General features: G+C 50.5%; 1 protein-coding gene across 10 annotated transcripts in view; it reads right to left on the bottom strand.

The window, feature by feature from the left end:
- Nucleotides 1-12,041: 12,041 nt before the first annotated feature.
- Nucleotides 12,042-16,531, bottom strand: part of COL11A2 (collagen type XI alpha 2 chain) — a 29,132-nt gene continuing 24,642 nt past the window's right edge. For all 10 annotated transcript variants that reach the window (XM_017659151.3, XM_037005097.2, XM_017659157.3 and 7 more), the window contains 8 exons: nucleotides 16,222-16,329; nucleotides 16,048-16,101; nucleotides 15,725-15,760; nucleotides 15,481-15,534; nucleotides 15,109-15,376; nucleotides 14,498-14,610; nucleotides 13,914-14,120; nucleotides 12,042-13,219 (listed from right to left, as the gene is read on the bottom strand). In XM_017659151.3, coding sequence (XP_017514640.1) covers nucleotides 13,079-13,219; nucleotides 13,914-14,120; nucleotides 14,498-14,610; nucleotides 15,109-15,376; nucleotides 15,481-15,534; nucleotides 15,725-15,760; nucleotides 16,048-16,101; nucleotides 16,222-16,329 — 981 coding nt within the window. In that variant the 3' untranslated portion in view covers nucleotides 12,042-13,078. The remainder of the gene's footprint in view (nucleotides 13,220-13,913; nucleotides 14,121-14,497; nucleotides 14,611-15,108; nucleotides 15,377-15,480; nucleotides 15,535-15,724; nucleotides 15,761-16,047; nucleotides 16,102-16,221; nucleotides 16,330-16,531) is intronic.

The following is a 16,531-nucleotide window of genomic DNA, read 5'->3' as shown; positions in this document are numbered from 1 at the left end:
TAGTTGCATCTGTATCTCCCACATATGAGACTTACTATTTTCAGAGCATTTGCAATAGCCATGAACTTGCTCTTCAAAGACACAGCAAAGTGGTATTGGGCATATCTACAGCTAAGTGGTGTCAGGTATGTCAAAAGCATCTTTTCTTTATTGGTGATTGTCATGTTTGACAGTGACATAAAAAATGTACAATAGAAGCTATAACCAAAAATGTGCTAATAGTTTAGCCAAAGAAAATATGCAAGAATTCACCCAATGGTGCCAACTTAGTCTAAAAGTAACACCATAGTTCAGCTTCACGAGTCCTGCCCAGGAAGGAAGTTAGTCACTGACTCCCCACATACTGATTCAATGTAGTGTGTGTCAGACACTGTGGTTTGCCTGACTCCACACTCATACTGATCCCCTGTGGATAAAGTGAAGGTTCCTATGGGCAGGATCCTCACCTGAACTTAAACTACTTGATGATATAACTGGCCTGCTGCTAGGCTACTGCTTCCACAGCCATAGGCAATTATATATTATTGTCTGAGTCACTATATAAAGTTCGCTTCCCAGTGCTCTGGGCAGAGCTAGAGACAAAGAAGAATTACAGACCTGCAGACTGCTGGATGCAGATGTAATTCTAGCGCTCTACCTATCACCAGGAGAACAAGCCAGATAATAAATACGTTCACCCCAAGAACGTTCCATTGTCATTCCTCAGTCTCACTGAATCCACAGTGAACTTGCCTGGGGCTGAAACCCATTGGCAAGACAAGTGGCAACATCAGCAGGATTCATTGTTGACCAAGGAAAAAGAAGAAGCTGCCCTTATGGCGGGGGCAGGGGTGGGGGGGTCAGGGAGGTGCTTCAGCTGGCTGCTCATATGAATGGGGAGACAGTTGATTGTCCCCCAGTGGGTGTGTAGTCTGAGGCGGCTTGCCTCCTAGAGGACTGAGCCCCACCACAGGACTGGAGGCAGGTGGAGGTGATACCTGAGGTAGTAGGGGCGGCCCTTGGTATAGCAAGTAGGTCCTTTGAGAAACAGAGTGCCCGTGAGGCAGCGGGGACTGTGGGTTGGCTGCTTCTTACAGTATTAAAAAAGTCTGCAGATGAGAACATGCTCTTTAAAGAGACACAAGAAATGGTAGCACAAGAACACAAGCTGCGAACTGCTGTGGATTCATTGAAGAATGAAATGGCATTGATAAGAGAGGAGGCAGCACAAGAATGCCGACTGCAAGGTGCCATTGAGGAAGTAAAATATTTGTTGGTGACTGAAACGGCATCACTGTGAGGCACTGTGGAAGAGATAAAGGCCGTGAAGGAAAAGGACGGACTCCTGAAGAAAGCACAGGAAGAGGCAATGCGAGAACGGGAGCCGAGAAGTCCAGTGGAGGAGGTAGAAGATGCCCTACAGAATGAGACAGCAGTGCTGCCAGGTGCTCTGAAGGAGGCAAAGGCCATGGAGGAAAAGGACGGACTCCTGAAGAAAGCACAGGAAGAGGCGGCACAAGAACACCAGCTGCAAGGTATTGAGGTGAAGGTAAGAGAGCTGCTGAAGACTGAGCTGGAATTGCTGCGAGGCCCTGTAGAAAAGGTAAAGGATGTAGCAGAGGAGGCACTTGGGGGAGTGGAAAGGAAGGTGCCATCAGCCCTGGAATGGAGGAGCTGGGGAAGGATGAAGGGATGGTGCCTGGGGCACCAACCCCTCCTCTATTGAAAGCACACCCAGTGGTTGTAAAGAAAATAAAAGACACAGCAATCGAGGGTCCTTCCAGGAGAGGTGCAGCCCCCTCCCCAGGTCGTGGAGCACTCTATGTTCCACCCCTATACTCAGGCTGAGCTGGTGGATTTGGGCTCCGGGTTTAGGCAGAAGCCCTTAGAGTCAATATCAGTGTGACTCCTGCATCTATGGGATTTAGGGGTGGATGGAATTGTTCTGTCGGGATCAGAGATGGGAAAGCTGGCCTCCCTGACAGTTCAGTGTGTCTTGAGGCAGCAATTACACATAGCACATCAGACCCCAGGAAATCCCTCCCTCCTCGATTGGCTTATGGCTGCACTTTATGCTGTGTGGCCCAATCAGGGTACTTTACCATCCTCCCCTGCTAGATGGCAGACATATGCTGAGCTCCAACAGGTGTTACAGGAGCTAGGCACAAAAAATTGCCATCTCTAGTCCAGAGAATTATGGTCCAGGTAAGGAGTCTTTTACTGCAGGGATGAGAAATGCTGTGCTTCAAATGGCTCTCACGTCCCTCTTTGGGTCTCTAGTGGCCATTCTTCCCCCTCACTTAGGGCAGCCCATAAGTATGATTAACCATACAGTAGCAGACTTAGGAGAGGCTGAAGCAATAAAAGCATGGAAAGAAATGAGTTTTGCTACTCACAGGAAGAATTTAAAGGGCCCCATGAAGGTTATGATTAAATACGGGCAGGAGCAGACAGAAGGAAATTAGATGGGAAATCAAATAGAATCTTGCTGGAGTTGTGGCAACAACTGAAACCAGAGGAGCAGTTCCAGCCATTAAGACCAAAAAGGTAGAGGTCAGAGATGGAGCCACAAGACAGGCCTGTGTGTTTTCAAGACTTCCTGCTGGAGAGCAAGCCAACCCCACTTGAACCCACACAAGAAGATGATTGGGGAACATAGTTTGACTGAGGGGAAGGTCAAGGTACCTGCTCTAAGGGACCAGGGAGGTACCAGAGGCCACATGTTGGTCCCCAGTGAACATACAACATGTCCTGTGGACACTGGGGCTGAATGTTCACTGATTCACCATAACCCTAAGCAGTTCCCCAGGACCCCCACTATCATAGATGGATGTGGGGGTAAGGCTATCAGAGTGAAAAACAAGCCCAAATCCCTTTGGGAATGGGGCATCTACACCCAAAGGAGTATACTGCATATATATCTCCTATCCCTGAGTATATTTTGGGGATTGATGTCCTGCAGGGTCTATGGCTGCAGACCATTGCAGGTGAGTTCAGACTGAGAGTATGTGTGGTGAAGGCAGTTCTGAGGGGACATGCTAGGCACCCACACATAGCTTTGCCTGTGATTCAGTGGGTGACTAATACCAAACAATACAAACTGCCTAGAGGGCATAAAGAAATTGGGAGAAACCCTCCAGGAACTGGAAAAGATGGGTATTATAAAGCCCACCCATAGTCCTTTCAATTCCCAAGTGTGACCACTAAATAAGCCAGATGGCTCCTGGTGTATGACCGTGGATTACAGAGAATTGAATAAAGTCATACCCCCTATGCATGCTGTCATCCATTCTATTGCAGACCTGATGGATACCCTCAACCATGAACTAGGAACATACCATCATGTGGTAGATCTTGCTACCTTCTTTTCCATTGACACTGAGCAGGAAAGTCAGAAACAGTTTGTCTTCACTTGGGAAGGACAGCAATGGACTTTCACTGTCCTTCCACAGGGATACCTCCACAGCCTCACCATCTGTCATGGACTTGTAGCCCAGGACTTGGCTACGTGGGAGAAACCACCAGCAGTGCAGCTGTACCATTCATTATATTGACGATGTCATGCTCACATCTGATTCTCTTTCAGATCTAGAAGGTGTAGCATCTAGACTGCTGCAACATTTACAAGAGAAAGGATGGTCTGTGAACAGTACCAAGGGTCAGGGACCTGGCTTGTCGGTCAGATTCTTGGGGGTTATCTGGTCACATAAGACTAAAGTTACACCAGCAGCAGTTATAAAGTCTAGGCCTTCCCTATACCTACAACTGTGGCATTGTTACAGGAGTTTTTGGGTCTTCTAAGGCTACTGGAGAGTGTTTATCCTGCACTTTGCACAAATTCTGAAGCCCTTATACTGGTTGGTACGAAAGGGCATCAGGTGGGACTGGGATGAGACATGTGCAGCTGCTTTTACTATAGTAAAATGGGCAGTCAAGGCCATGCAGTCCTTGAGTGTGATAGACCCATCAAGGGCCTGTGAGCTGGATGTACATGTGACTGAAGATGGTTATGGCTGGGATCTCTGGCAGTGGCTTGAATGAACTTACCAACCTATTGGATTCTGGTTGCAACTTTGGAAAGGGGCAGAGGTACAATACACCTTGATAGAAAACAACTGGCTGCTGTGTATCACACCTTGCTGGCTACAGAACCCATCACTGAAATGGCCCTAATAAAAGTAATAACCACCTATTGCATCATGGAGCGGGTATGAGACTGGACCCAAAAGCCAAGGAGTGGTGTGGCACAAACACCTACACTGGCCAAGTGGGGTGCTTACCTACAGCAGTGTAGTGTCCTCTTTAGTAGCCCCTTGAGTGAAGAACTCCAATGCTTATTGGGGCCAGTGACATATACTAGTGATAAGCAGGAAGAATTTACTTTAGAACTATTGTAGCAGAGAGTCCTTATTGGGAAGGAAGAGCCCCTATACCCAAAGACGCTTGGTACACAGACAGCTCCAGCCATGGGTAGCCCCAAAATGGAGAGCCGTAGCTTTCCATCCTAAGATTGAGACAATATGGATAGAAGATGGTGAAGGGAGAGCAGTCAGTGGGCAGAGTTGTAGACAGTGTGGCTTGTGATCAGCCAGGTGCCCTCCCCAGTAGTTGTCTACAATGACAGTTGGGCCATCTATTGGGGCTTGACCCTGTGGCTACTGACATGGTACCATGCCAACTGGATGGTTGGTCACCGGCCCCTTCAGGGGAAAGAATTGTGGCAAGATTTATGTGCCTGTGGTCAGACTAAAACAATCATAGCATATCATGTGACAGGTCATTTGCCACTAGCATCCCCAGGAAATGATGAAGCAGATCAATTGGCCCAGGTGCACTGGCTAGAAGGAAAGCCTGCCTCTGATGTAGCCCAATGGTTACATCAGCATTTGTTGCACAGAGGGCAAAAGACAATGTGGGCTGTAGCCAGTTGGTGGGGCTTGCCTTTGACCTTTGAAGAAGTCAGCAGAGCCCGACAGGAGTGTGTCGTATGCTCTAAAAGGCACTTACACCGAGTTCCACAGCAACATGGGGCAATAGCTAAGGGGCCTATATCCCTTGTCAAGTGGCAAATAGACTATATTGGGCCTCTACCTGTGTCAGAAGGATATAGGTATGCCATGACTTGTGTGGACACAACTACTGGACTTCTGGTTGCTTTTCCTACACATTGTGCAAACCAGCAGACGACCAAAAGAAGCCTGGAGTGTCTCTTTGCTGCCCATGGCTGACCACAGGTAATTGAGAGTGATCAAGGCATGCATTTTACTAGACATGTACTACAAGAATAGGTGCAACAGTTGGGAATCAAATGAAAGTTTCATGTGCCACACAATCCTACTGCAGCAGGCATGATAGAGAGGTACAATGGTTTGTTAAAATCTAGACTGAAGTCAGACACCAAAGTCTGCGGGGATGGTCAGTCTGCCTATGGACTGTGCTATGGCGTTTGAACGAGAGACTCTGAAAAGGAACCCTGAGCCCTGTAGACATGTTAACACATATGGCTGCCTCCCCTATACAACTGCAAGTACAAACCAAGGAAGAATCACTGAAACTGAGGTTTGGCCATCATAATAATATCTTGCTGCCAACACCAACTGCACTAAACCCTGGAGACTCCACTTAGTGGACATGACCTTGGACATTTTGACACATGGACAAATGATGGCTGGCCCTACTGGCACTTTGGGGACAAGGCCTGGAAGCTGGCCTCCTGTGTATTCCCAGAGTAACAGCAGAGTGGTCACCAAAGATCACAGTAGTATATCCTGAACGGCCAGAGGGTAGGAGCATCTTACCAGGGAGTTATGTTTTATCATTATAGCCAGTGCATGCACCTTCAAGTAGCACTATATATATAGACCCCCTCAGTAACCCCCATGGGGAGAGGAGTAAAGGTATGGTATACTAGACCTGGACAGGACCCCCCTCCTGCTACAGTCCTGTCACAGGACCACTCTCTTGCATGCATCCTAACTGATGGACAAGATTTGCCTATGTTGGTGTCACTAAAACATGTGTCTTATTGCCTTTAAGGTCTTTTTGGATTGTGCTGACACCCGAGCAAAAAAACTGCTACTTGCTGGGGCGCATGGAGATCCCTATACTTACCACTACTAAGTGTAAGTCACGAACTCATCTGAGTGGAACTGGTTTTGAATATAGCTGAAATAATCTCCTCAAGCTTGTGGATCATTATAATTTTTGTTACCTGTATCAAAGTCTTATTATATTTTAATTTTGTTATTATCTCTATGTTGTTATCCTCTGTGGCCATTGTGGAATCTGGTTACAATGTTCCAGCTTTCTTGCGCAGGAACCATTAAGAAGATTGAGACTGTGTAGACTGTGAAGCAAGAATCCTGGAAGGGTGGAGTGTGGATAAAGTGAAGTTCCTATGGCCGGGATACTCACTGGAACCTAAACTACTTGATCATGTAACTGGCCTGCTGCTAGGCTACTGCTTCCACACCCATAGGCAATAAGCTGTTATTGACTGAGTCACTATAGTGCTCTATATAGTGCCAGTTCTCTGGGCAGAGGCAGGGACGAAGGAGGATTACGGATCTGCAGACTGTTGGGTGCAGACATAATTCTAGTGCTCGACCTATCACAGGGAGAGCAAGCCAGGTAATAAACCATTTCACCCAAAGAATGCTCCATTGTCATTCCTTGGTCTCACTAAATCCATAGTGAACTTGCCTGAGGCTGAAACCCATGGGTAAGACAATGATACACACACACACACACACACACACACACACACACACACGCACACACACACTCAACAATCTTGGAAATCTGAACACTGAACAACTATTTGACGATAATAGGAATGATTATTAATTTTTAGATGTGAAAATAGAATTGTGATTATATGTTTAAGAATTTTTATCTTTTAGTACTACATACTGAAAAGTTTACAGATGAAATCCTATGATATTTAGGACTGCTTCAACATAATCCAGATGAGGAGGAAGGAACAGGTGAAGCAGAAAGGAAACATGATTGGCCATGAGTTGAAAATTGTTATCAACTCATGGCTAATGGATATCAGGACATTCATTTTATTATTTTCTATATGTTTGTATGTTTGAAATTTTCCATAACAAAAAGTTCTAAAAATAAATGATAGATCTGTACAAACCAGACAATGCAAATGAGAAAAGGCAAGGTTTTTCAACAGTAAACAAAATATATTGATCAAGATAAAATTCAGTAAACAGGAAAAAGGATCTTTTTTATTAATAAAGTATAAATCTTCAATGAAGACACAATCAGGGCCTACTTATCCATTAGGTACAGTAGGCCATACATAGGACCCACAGTACTTTCTGTGATCCATGAAAATGTTTACATTATTTTTAAAACAGAAAATGAACTTTTAGGTTGAAGAAAATATCTTAATATATAAAGAAATATTTATTTATAAACCAATATGGTCACAAAATATAGTTTTGGTATATTTTTTGGGAAGGTTCCAGAAAGGCCAAAGTGTTCAGGACCACATAATCATAATGTAACCCTGGATATAATGGCCATGAGCATTTACATGCTGAAAAACAGCAAAATACAAACTAGCAGAGATGCTGGACTCTGAGGTTGGAGAGCTCATGACGTCCTGGCTACAACAGCTGAACATGACTTTGGGTTGGCCACTGGGGAGAGTGTGAGTCCAGAAGTGCAACTGCAGTCATGAAGGGGCTGGTAGGATCATGCAGGACACACGTATAGAAAGGGGTCTATTTAGAAAGACAGTAGACACTTTGGGGGGTCTCAGTAATCCTGCCTTATGTGGGAAGAGTACCCCCAACACCCCTCCACTTTGCCAGTGCTCATAAATATTATCTGTTCATTGTTACATTGTGCCCCCAGCCATAGGAAGTTGGTTCTCGAAGCTAGACAACCAGATTGGTACTCCAGGAATCTGAACCACAGGCCCCAGAGACAAGGAGGTTGAAAGCAGATCAACCGAGTGGTGTTTGTGGTCACACTCCAGGGACAAAGTCCATGAACCCCTGAGGTCCCAGAACTGCCCTTGCTCTTCTTTAGTCAATCCCCTCCTTCAAATCCTGAGAACCCCAATATTTTTATAATAAATTTCCTTTGGGGCTTAAACTGTTCTGAGTCAGATTTTTTTCTTGTTTGTAGCAGAAAAAAAAACTTAAGAAGCATGGGTTCTTGACAGCACTAAGATCAGAAGTTTGAAGGGAAGCAGTGTGCTCTAGACAGTGTGTCTGCAGTGACCAAGGCAGCGTGATCAGTTCCCCTCCCTTCTCTTTGCAATTAAACAGTATTCCCTTACACAGCAAGTAATATCCCATTTTGCAGATGAGAAAACAGATGCTCATATTAAATAAGCAAAGTACCACAGGCCAGCTAAATGGGGAAGCTGTTGTTAGGAATACAGAGAGGTCTCCTGTCAGCTAACATCAGTGCCACCCTCCGCCCGGGTCTGCTCAGCCCTGCCCCACCTAGACAATCTGCTCTACAGACTTTGCTGTCTAACTCCCTCTGTCACCAAGGCTCCAGTTAAACATGCTGCTATTTCCCATCTTCTCCTTAATATTTCTGAGCCATATTTTTGGTTTTAAGTTATCTGTTTCTATAGATTTTCAATTCTGAAAAGCAGGGGAAATATTGAGGTCTTAATAAAAATAACCACAACTGGGAAATTGAAGAGTTACAAGAAATCTCTACCTGCCCTGGTATTGTAAGTATGCCTTATTTAATGAGAGAATTGGCGAACTGCCTGAATCAGCAATACAGCCCAGACCCCAGGGAGATGTGAACACAGCATAGCAATATATGGCCATGACCCACATACTTTGGCCCCAGTCTCTGTGGAGACCAAGCCCTTTATAAATGAAGTGGTGAGAACTGGAATATGACCTTTACACCAGCTGCCAGAGTATCCAATGTGGCTTTTGTCTGTTATAATTTGGAAAACTACCCATCTATTTCTTTGGAATCAAAAGACCTTCAGCCTGGAAGATGTTACTACTAGAAAGAGTGGCTAGAGGAAAGTAAACAAATAGATTGCCATGTCTACACCAGCTGAGGGAAGGCAGTGTGACGTGCTGGCTCTCACAGAGGCTGATTCTACCAACCTGGCTGTTCGGCAGGAAGCCCTAAAGGAGATGCCCATATAGATGTCCCTGGTCAGCAGGACAAATCTTCCCTACTGAGATGGCAGTCCACTGGCAGTGCTGGTTCCCATGAAACTACCCTGAAGATGAGAAAAAAGAGCATAGAAAGCCAGTTGCAAGCAACCAGATGTGACTTCTGCTTACTTGAACAGGTTTGAGCTGGAACATGATCAGGCCTGTGAATTGCACAACTGGCCAGGGAAAAGCAGGGTATGGCCCTAACAGTCCCTGATGACCACACCATACTTGCAAGGAAAGGGGCTACACAGCTACAAACCTGGGTCACTACCACCTGCTACTACACAGGAGCTTCTGAGGCAGTGAGCGCCTTGCTTTGATCCACTCCCTTCCCTATCTCCTCTCCACCACCACCTGCCCTGATCCATTCTGAAACTACAAATCCCAGCCTGCAACACAGCCAAGGGAGGGGAGGACAGGGATATGTAGACCATGGCCTCCTGGGATATGTAGCGCTCCCAGGTACAGTAATCTAAGAGGTCCAGATGTTATGAGCTGTTTTTTGACCACAGGTCACAGATGCCAAAAATAGTAGCTTAAGGCTAAGCAGCAGCTCCAAGGGCATGACAGGCTAGAGGGCCTGTCCCACAGCCTTCCCACTAAACTCTGCTGCTCTCCCCCTTCCATGTCCTCTTCTAAGCCTCCAGGCCTGTTGTCCAGGCCCTTCACACCCTCAGCCAGCCTGGGTGGGACCTTACCTGCTAGTACATAGCTCTGTCATGTCACTAACCTTCTCAAACACCGTCAGTGACTCCGTCTCCCTCATTGGGTCCAAGCTAACTCCCTTTGAGAGGTAGTCAGAATGTTTCAGAACCCAGCCCCTCCTACAGAAGTCTGTCTGACCCAGCTGAACCCAAAGCGGCTCTCGGAAGTCTCTGCCTCTCTCCTTTACTCCCAGCCCTGTCCTGAAGCCTCCACTACCCACAGGCTGCTGGAGCCTCTGCCAGCAGCCACATGTCCAGATGCCAGGTGACCTGCACTACCCACCCCCAGCCCCACCCCAAAAGCCCCAGCTCTGGAGCCCTGCCCTTAAACTAATTCCCATCTTTCCTGAGAGCCAGGTCCCAGATTGCCCCTGGGGAAGAAGTCCAGCTGCAATGAGAGGGCCGCCACCCTGGGATCCTTAGCTACAACTTGGCACAGAATCACTCCTAAAACTTAACAGGAGGTTGGTTGGCATACCAGGCCTGGGGACATAACCACTATGTATAAAGCATATTTGAGTAGATGTATGGCATTGTTTCCATGGAGAAACATCTGACCAAAAGTGACCTTTGGGGCACTCCCTTTTGCTCTGGGGGCGGTGGGGCGGGGTTGCACCTTAGGGGTTGGCTTCAGTTGCAGAGAGAGCACCAGAGAAACCTCAGCTCTGGCCCTGCTTGCCCGGAAGTGGGTGCGAGGGAGAATCTATTTAGGTCTAATCTTCTCTTTAGCTGAGGCCTGGGAGGGAAGAGGGTGTTTGAAGCCCCCAGGACTTGGAGAGTGAGATGGAGGGCATGGGTAACCCCAAAAACCCCGTCCATCGCCTGACCTCACATAGACAAGATCGGGGCTTCCTCCGCATTTGGCCTCCTCGTGCGCTGTGGGTGTGGGTGTGGATTAGTGGGTGACGAAGGAGGAGGAAGCGTTTTAGGTGACTTGGTCCGGTCGCCCTTTAGCGGGACAGGGTCCTGACGCCGGCAGCAGGGGGCAGCAGAGGCGGAGGGATGCGCGAAGGAGGTACTGTCACCTGCGACGTGTTTTCCTGCCCACACGTCCGAGCAAGACTGGGCTTCTAGACCCCGTGGGAGAGCTGCCTCGGGTCAAGAATGAGTTAGCTTCCACACTCAGGGTTTCAAAGATGCGGGTTTTGTCCTTGGGGAACACAACGATCAAAGCGGTGCGTCGGGGCTCCGCCGGAAGGGCAGGGGTGCTGCCGGGAAGGCGGGAACGCCGCCTCGGGGACTCGGGGTCCGGGAGTATTGGGGTGCAAGGCAGCTCGTCCCTCGCCAGCCTCCGGGGTGGGGGCGGGGGTGCGAACGCGAAACCGCGACCCACACGTGCACACGTTCGTACACCTGTTCCCCTCCCGCCCCTGCAGCCAGGCGTCCAGGGAGGAAGGACCGCCCCGATTGGGTTAAGGCCCTGGAATAAGTTTTATTATACTGCCAGGACAGACGGGCGCCGGGAAACGCTGTGTGAGGATGGGACACCCCAGGAGACGAGGAGGCTGGCTAGCGATGCCAGGCTGATCTGTCGCCCGGAACAGAAAAGACCGACCCGGAAGGCACAGAGATGAAGCCACGCTGGGAAAGGAGCAGAGGGGGAGGTACAGAGTGGGAGCAGTCGTGGGGGTGCGGTCAGGGCTGGGGGTGGAGGACTGTACATCTTGACACAGTGCAAAGCCTGGTACGATGCAGACGTTAATACATGCAAGTATGGGAACCCTGGCGGCAGCCCTGGCTTTTTGTAACAGAATACGGCAAACTTGAAGGGAAGGCTTTAATATTTCTGCTGAATACAGATGATCATGAGGTGACCAGAGGTAACGGGCAGGAAATGTGGTCTTGGAAGTGAGCTGCTCATTTGCAAAGAGTTTAGAGTAGGCCATCTAAGGCTCCGTCCAGCCCTGAAGTCCCTAAAGATAGGGTGTAGGGGACGCACTGGGAATCAGAGAGGGCAGGCACTCCCTCACCCAGAAGGAATCTGGCACCAGTGTCAGACAGAACCCTGGGCCCCCACCTGATGTCACTGGGGAATCCGTTTGAGTCTGTACTTGTCAGCCATGTTTCATGAACTCTCTCTGGGCCATGACACACTGGACAGGCCCTCCAGGAAATAGGGTAACAGCTCAGCCAGCAAAAAGGGGCACTGGGATGGAGATTAAAATAACAACACAAGCACCACACACACACATTCTGGGAGGAGACAATCACATTGTTTAACCATCAGTCAGCAAGGACACTGGCCATAGGGCTAGACAGGTCCTGGGAGTCCCTTCCCCATTTGCCGCACATTAATCCTGCAATTGTAAGATCAGGGAAGGGGAAGGGCTGTGCACGGGAGGACCTGGGCGGCTGGGGTGGCAATGGGATACTCAGGGGGCTTAGGGCCATGGTGATTTTCCAGCTAACATGGAAGACTTTTAATATTTCTGCTGAACACAGACCCTGCACACGTCCCTCACTATTCCGTTTCTCCCCTGGGGAAGGGGCCTGGTCTTCCAGTAGCGGGCAGTTCCTGTAAGCCCCAGACCAAGGGAAAGACAGCAGGTATGTGGGTCAGGGACCAAACACCTGGCAGGTGGGGATGAGACGGCCCAAGCCTAGGCAGAGGGAGTCAGAGCCCTGAGGCAAAGGAGACCATATATTCCAACATTCACAGTGGGTGCTACAGGCGAGATGTGAGGGAGGAGGGGTTGAGCCTGGAACCGCCCCCACTACAATCCCCCACCCCACCCCCCATCCCCACTCCAGTCACTGACTGAAGCCCTGAGGCAAAAGGGACAGTGCAAGGGGGTTCACCCTGGAGAGCCCTGTCTCCAAAGTCCATTGGATTTGTTGGCATTTCTCTATCTTTTTTGTTATTTTGTTTTCCACTCCTTAAATAATTAATATAATTACTTTTAAATACAAAATACACAGCATCCTTTCTCTTCTCTTCCACTTGTTTGGGGTGACTGGAAGGTGAGTTTTAAATAACAGTCTCAGCTGTCTAGCGGGGTCACAGGCTCCAGGTGGGAGGGCCAAGGGCCCCAGATGCCACCCCTCCCCTGGGCTGTCCCAGTGCTGCCTCCACCCCTCCCCTGGATGGCCCCTAAGTCGGGGCTTTGGCTGCCCTGGCCCAAGGTCCCAGATGGTGAGGAGCCTTCTTGGGAAGTGGCACAGAGCTGATGCTGTGGGATTCCAGGTGGGCCTGGTTTCGACGGACAGGGTCAGACAGAGAAGCAGATCCTAGCCCATGAAGCAGACAGGCCCCAGCAGCACCCCTCCCCGCCTTGGGGGGGCCCCCAGCTCTGAGAAGGAGGCATCAAGCACTGGCAGCTGCTCCAGCACAGGTGTCCGCACCTCCAGCACTGTCCGGCCTTGCTGTGTCTTGAGGGGACATCAGGGAGAGAGAGCAGTGAGTGGAGTGGAGTCATAGACCCCCAGATCACCGACCTCAGGCCCAGGCTCGCCTCTCCTCTGAGCACCCTGAGATGCTAGTCCCCCTATCCTGTCATGTGGTCAAACTTTCTAAATTCTCTTGCTAAAGTTTCTTTCAGAGAGTCAGGATTGGGAAAACTAGGAAAAAAGGTGTGTGTGCGCATCTGTGCGTGTGTGCACGTGCACCTGTATGCCTGTGCTCGTGAGCCAGTCTGTGCAGCTTTGGGTTTGTCTTTGAGATTACCTGTCTGTGGTGATTGTATGAGTCTGTGGGACTCCCCAGGGAGGTGTGCACAGGTCTGTGTGTATAACTGCACAACAACAGCCAACAAGGTTCCATGTGTGTGCACCTGTGTGACCTGTCCAGGTAACTTGGGAAATGTATGTACAGAAGTGCCTCTGCTAGGCAACCTGTAAATGTGCGTATGAGCATGCATGACTCTATCTGGGTAATACTGGCATTCACTGGTGAACCCCACCTTCCATCCTTCCAATGCTCCTCACCCCCATCTGAGCTCCCTCAGGCATATCTGACATCAGGAAGCTGGGCTCCTCCTGCTTTCCCTGGGTGCCTCTGCCCAGAGGGTCATCCTCCATCCTGAGTCTGGAATCCATCCCCTACTCAGCTCTTCCTGGTTCTCACCTGACAGCCGTCTCTGAACTCTTTGACATAGGGGCTGTTCTCCGGGCTCAGCTCATCCTCATTGGACCCCCGGAGCTTCAGGGGACCATCCCGGGCTGCCCCAGAGCAGGGGTAGGAGATGTCCTGGTGGGCTGAGATACTGAGCAGCCGCAGGAAGGTGAGCTGGACCACGCCTACTGGGGAGCCTTCTGAGTCCACGTAGGAGAACTGGCGGGAGACAGGGCTGTGGTCAGCAGCAGACAGACGGACTTACAGAGCATCTGTGAAGCAAGGCAGCTGAGCCAGGGTCAGAGGCAGGGAATAGGTAGGAGGAAAGGGCTGGGTGATAAGTGAGAGGCCAGAGTGGGAGGTAGAGACCTGGGCATAAACAAAAAGCAAGCTTTTGCCTTGGGTTGTCAAAGGACAGAGACAAAGTGGACACCACAGGACAGATGAAAAGGAAGAAGGAGTAAAGGAATGGAGAAGGATCGGCAGGCTCTGGAGGCACAAGGACCAGGGAGCTTGTTCCATAAGCCCAGAAACACTAGGCCTTGATGGGGCTATGCTGTGGGACATGGGGAGGGCAGTCAGATGCCAGCTCTCACCCGTGTGATGTCATCCCTGGGCGAAACACAGGTTTCCCCTCCTGCTGTAAAGTTGCAGAAAACCCGGAGGGCATCACGAGCACAGCCCTGGTTAGGGTCGACCCAGTACTCTCCTGTTGGGAGGGGGCAGGCGGCGTGAGGCCCTGCTATTCCCACCTCCCCCTACCGCAGAGTCCCCCAGGGCAGTCCACCCACCTCCAGTTTCCCTCCTTGCTTGTGCCCATGGCCCATCTCCAATGCCCTTTCCCCCAGCAGTAACCTCAGGCTCCCCATTGGAGGAGGTGGGAGCACTGACACCCTCATATTGGTACAGTGTGTGGTTGTAGGTCCGCACACGTCTGTCCATGCAAAAAATGTGAGCATGTGTGCACACGTGTATGTTTTTCTCTTCCTGTGAACACTGGCCCATAATGAGCTGGTAAAAATTGATAGGACCGTATCAGTTGCTATATATTGAAATACTTCCTCCCTGGTTGGTAAAGAGCTGCTGTTCCGAGCCCTTCAACCCTCACCCACACCCAACACCTTCCCCAAGGCGGCTGCAACACCCATTCTGCTTGTTCATGCCCATGCTGTTGCTGAGGCATCTGTCTCCAGAGCCTGGCACTGACCATCGGGCAGCTCCGGGTGGCAAAGCCTGAGGTCCTGGCAGGTGCGAGCAGGGCTGTCCTGGGTCCCTGTCGGCCGCCTCATGTGCTCAAGCTCCTCCCGCAGGGAGTCAAGTGAGCCAAAGATCTCCTCCAGCCCCGCAGGACTGCCTGGGGCCCCCCCAGTTGGCATAGCCTCATCTTCCTGCATCAGGCGGCTTCCATCCACTGAGCGCCGAGTCTTCTTGGGGATCTGGATGGGCAACGGCTGGATCACCTCGCCAGGGGGACCCTGGGTGAAGGGACAGATGGAGAGGGCAAGGGACGAGGTCAATGTGAGGGTGAAGCGCAGAAACACCAGGACAGCCAGAGAAACAGTCCTGACCCATAACTCACCGGATGTCCTGGAGGGCCTTGGACACCCTTCTCTCCCTTGGGTCCAGCTGGGCCCTGCCAAAGGAGTACATGAGGTCATGGAGGGGTCAAGAGGTCAGGCAGGCAATCAAGGTCACAGATCGTCAAATCAGTCTCCACACTGGGAATGAGGAGCTCCACTGTGGAGAGTATGTTTTCCCTAGAGAGGCGGTGTCCAGTCGAGGGGGCAGGGGGCAGAGGTCAGAGCTGGCTGGGAATCACTCACTGTGGCTCCTTTGGCTCCTTTGGGGCCAGCAGGTCCCTGTGAAATGAGGAACAAGAAAGAGCTGGTCATTGCAGGGGAAGGTCAAGGCAAGATCATGAGTCCACAGGACCCTGGGGTTATGACAGGAGGAGCAGACATGAGGAAACATGGGGACATTCAGGAGGCCCTGGAAGGATGGGGAGGAAATGGGCATTGAGGATGTATGGGAGACGCTGGGGCCCATGCTTGTTAGGCTGGCACTTGCCACGGAAACCACTGGAGGATTATGGATGGGGAGCGGCAGGATCTAGGGGATTTAGCAGAGGAACAGATGGGGTACTCACAGGGAGGCCAGGTGGCCCTCCAGGACCGATGGGGCCAGACGCTCCTGGGATACCCTAGGAAAGGGAGCGGCCTGTGAGCTGGGTCCTCCTCCCCACCCCCTCCTGTCCACCCCCACTCCCAACATGAACCCACCCTCATATCCCAGGCCTTCTGGGACTGCACTCTCTACTCACAGTTTCTCCCTTCTGTCCAGTGGAGCCCTGAGGGCCAGGAAGTCCCCGATCACCCTTCTCACCCTGCTCCCCAGGGGGCCCAATCAATCCTATGAGACCTGGGTGACCCTGGAGAAGGGACAGGTGATCAGGGGGATGTAGGTGCACAGACAGGTGCAGGGGTGTCAGAGCCCAGAAAACAAGAGGGACTTGGGCGCAGGGCCTGAGGACAGAGCAAGGCTGTGAACAGCCTCCCCAGGTAAGGACCTCGGAAGACTCAGGGCCAGGGCCTGATGCAGAGCGGCAGGCACTCTGGACGCCTGTCGGTTTC

The sequence above is a fragment of the Manis javanica genome, chromosome 16 (genome assembly GCF_040802235.1).
Source record: "Manis javanica isolate MJ-LG chromosome 16, MJ_LKY, whole genome shotgun sequence".
NCBI lineage: Eukaryota > Metazoa > Chordata > Mammalia > Pholidota > Manidae > Manis > Manis javanica.
This window is presented reverse-complemented; position numbering and strand designations above follow the sequence as displayed.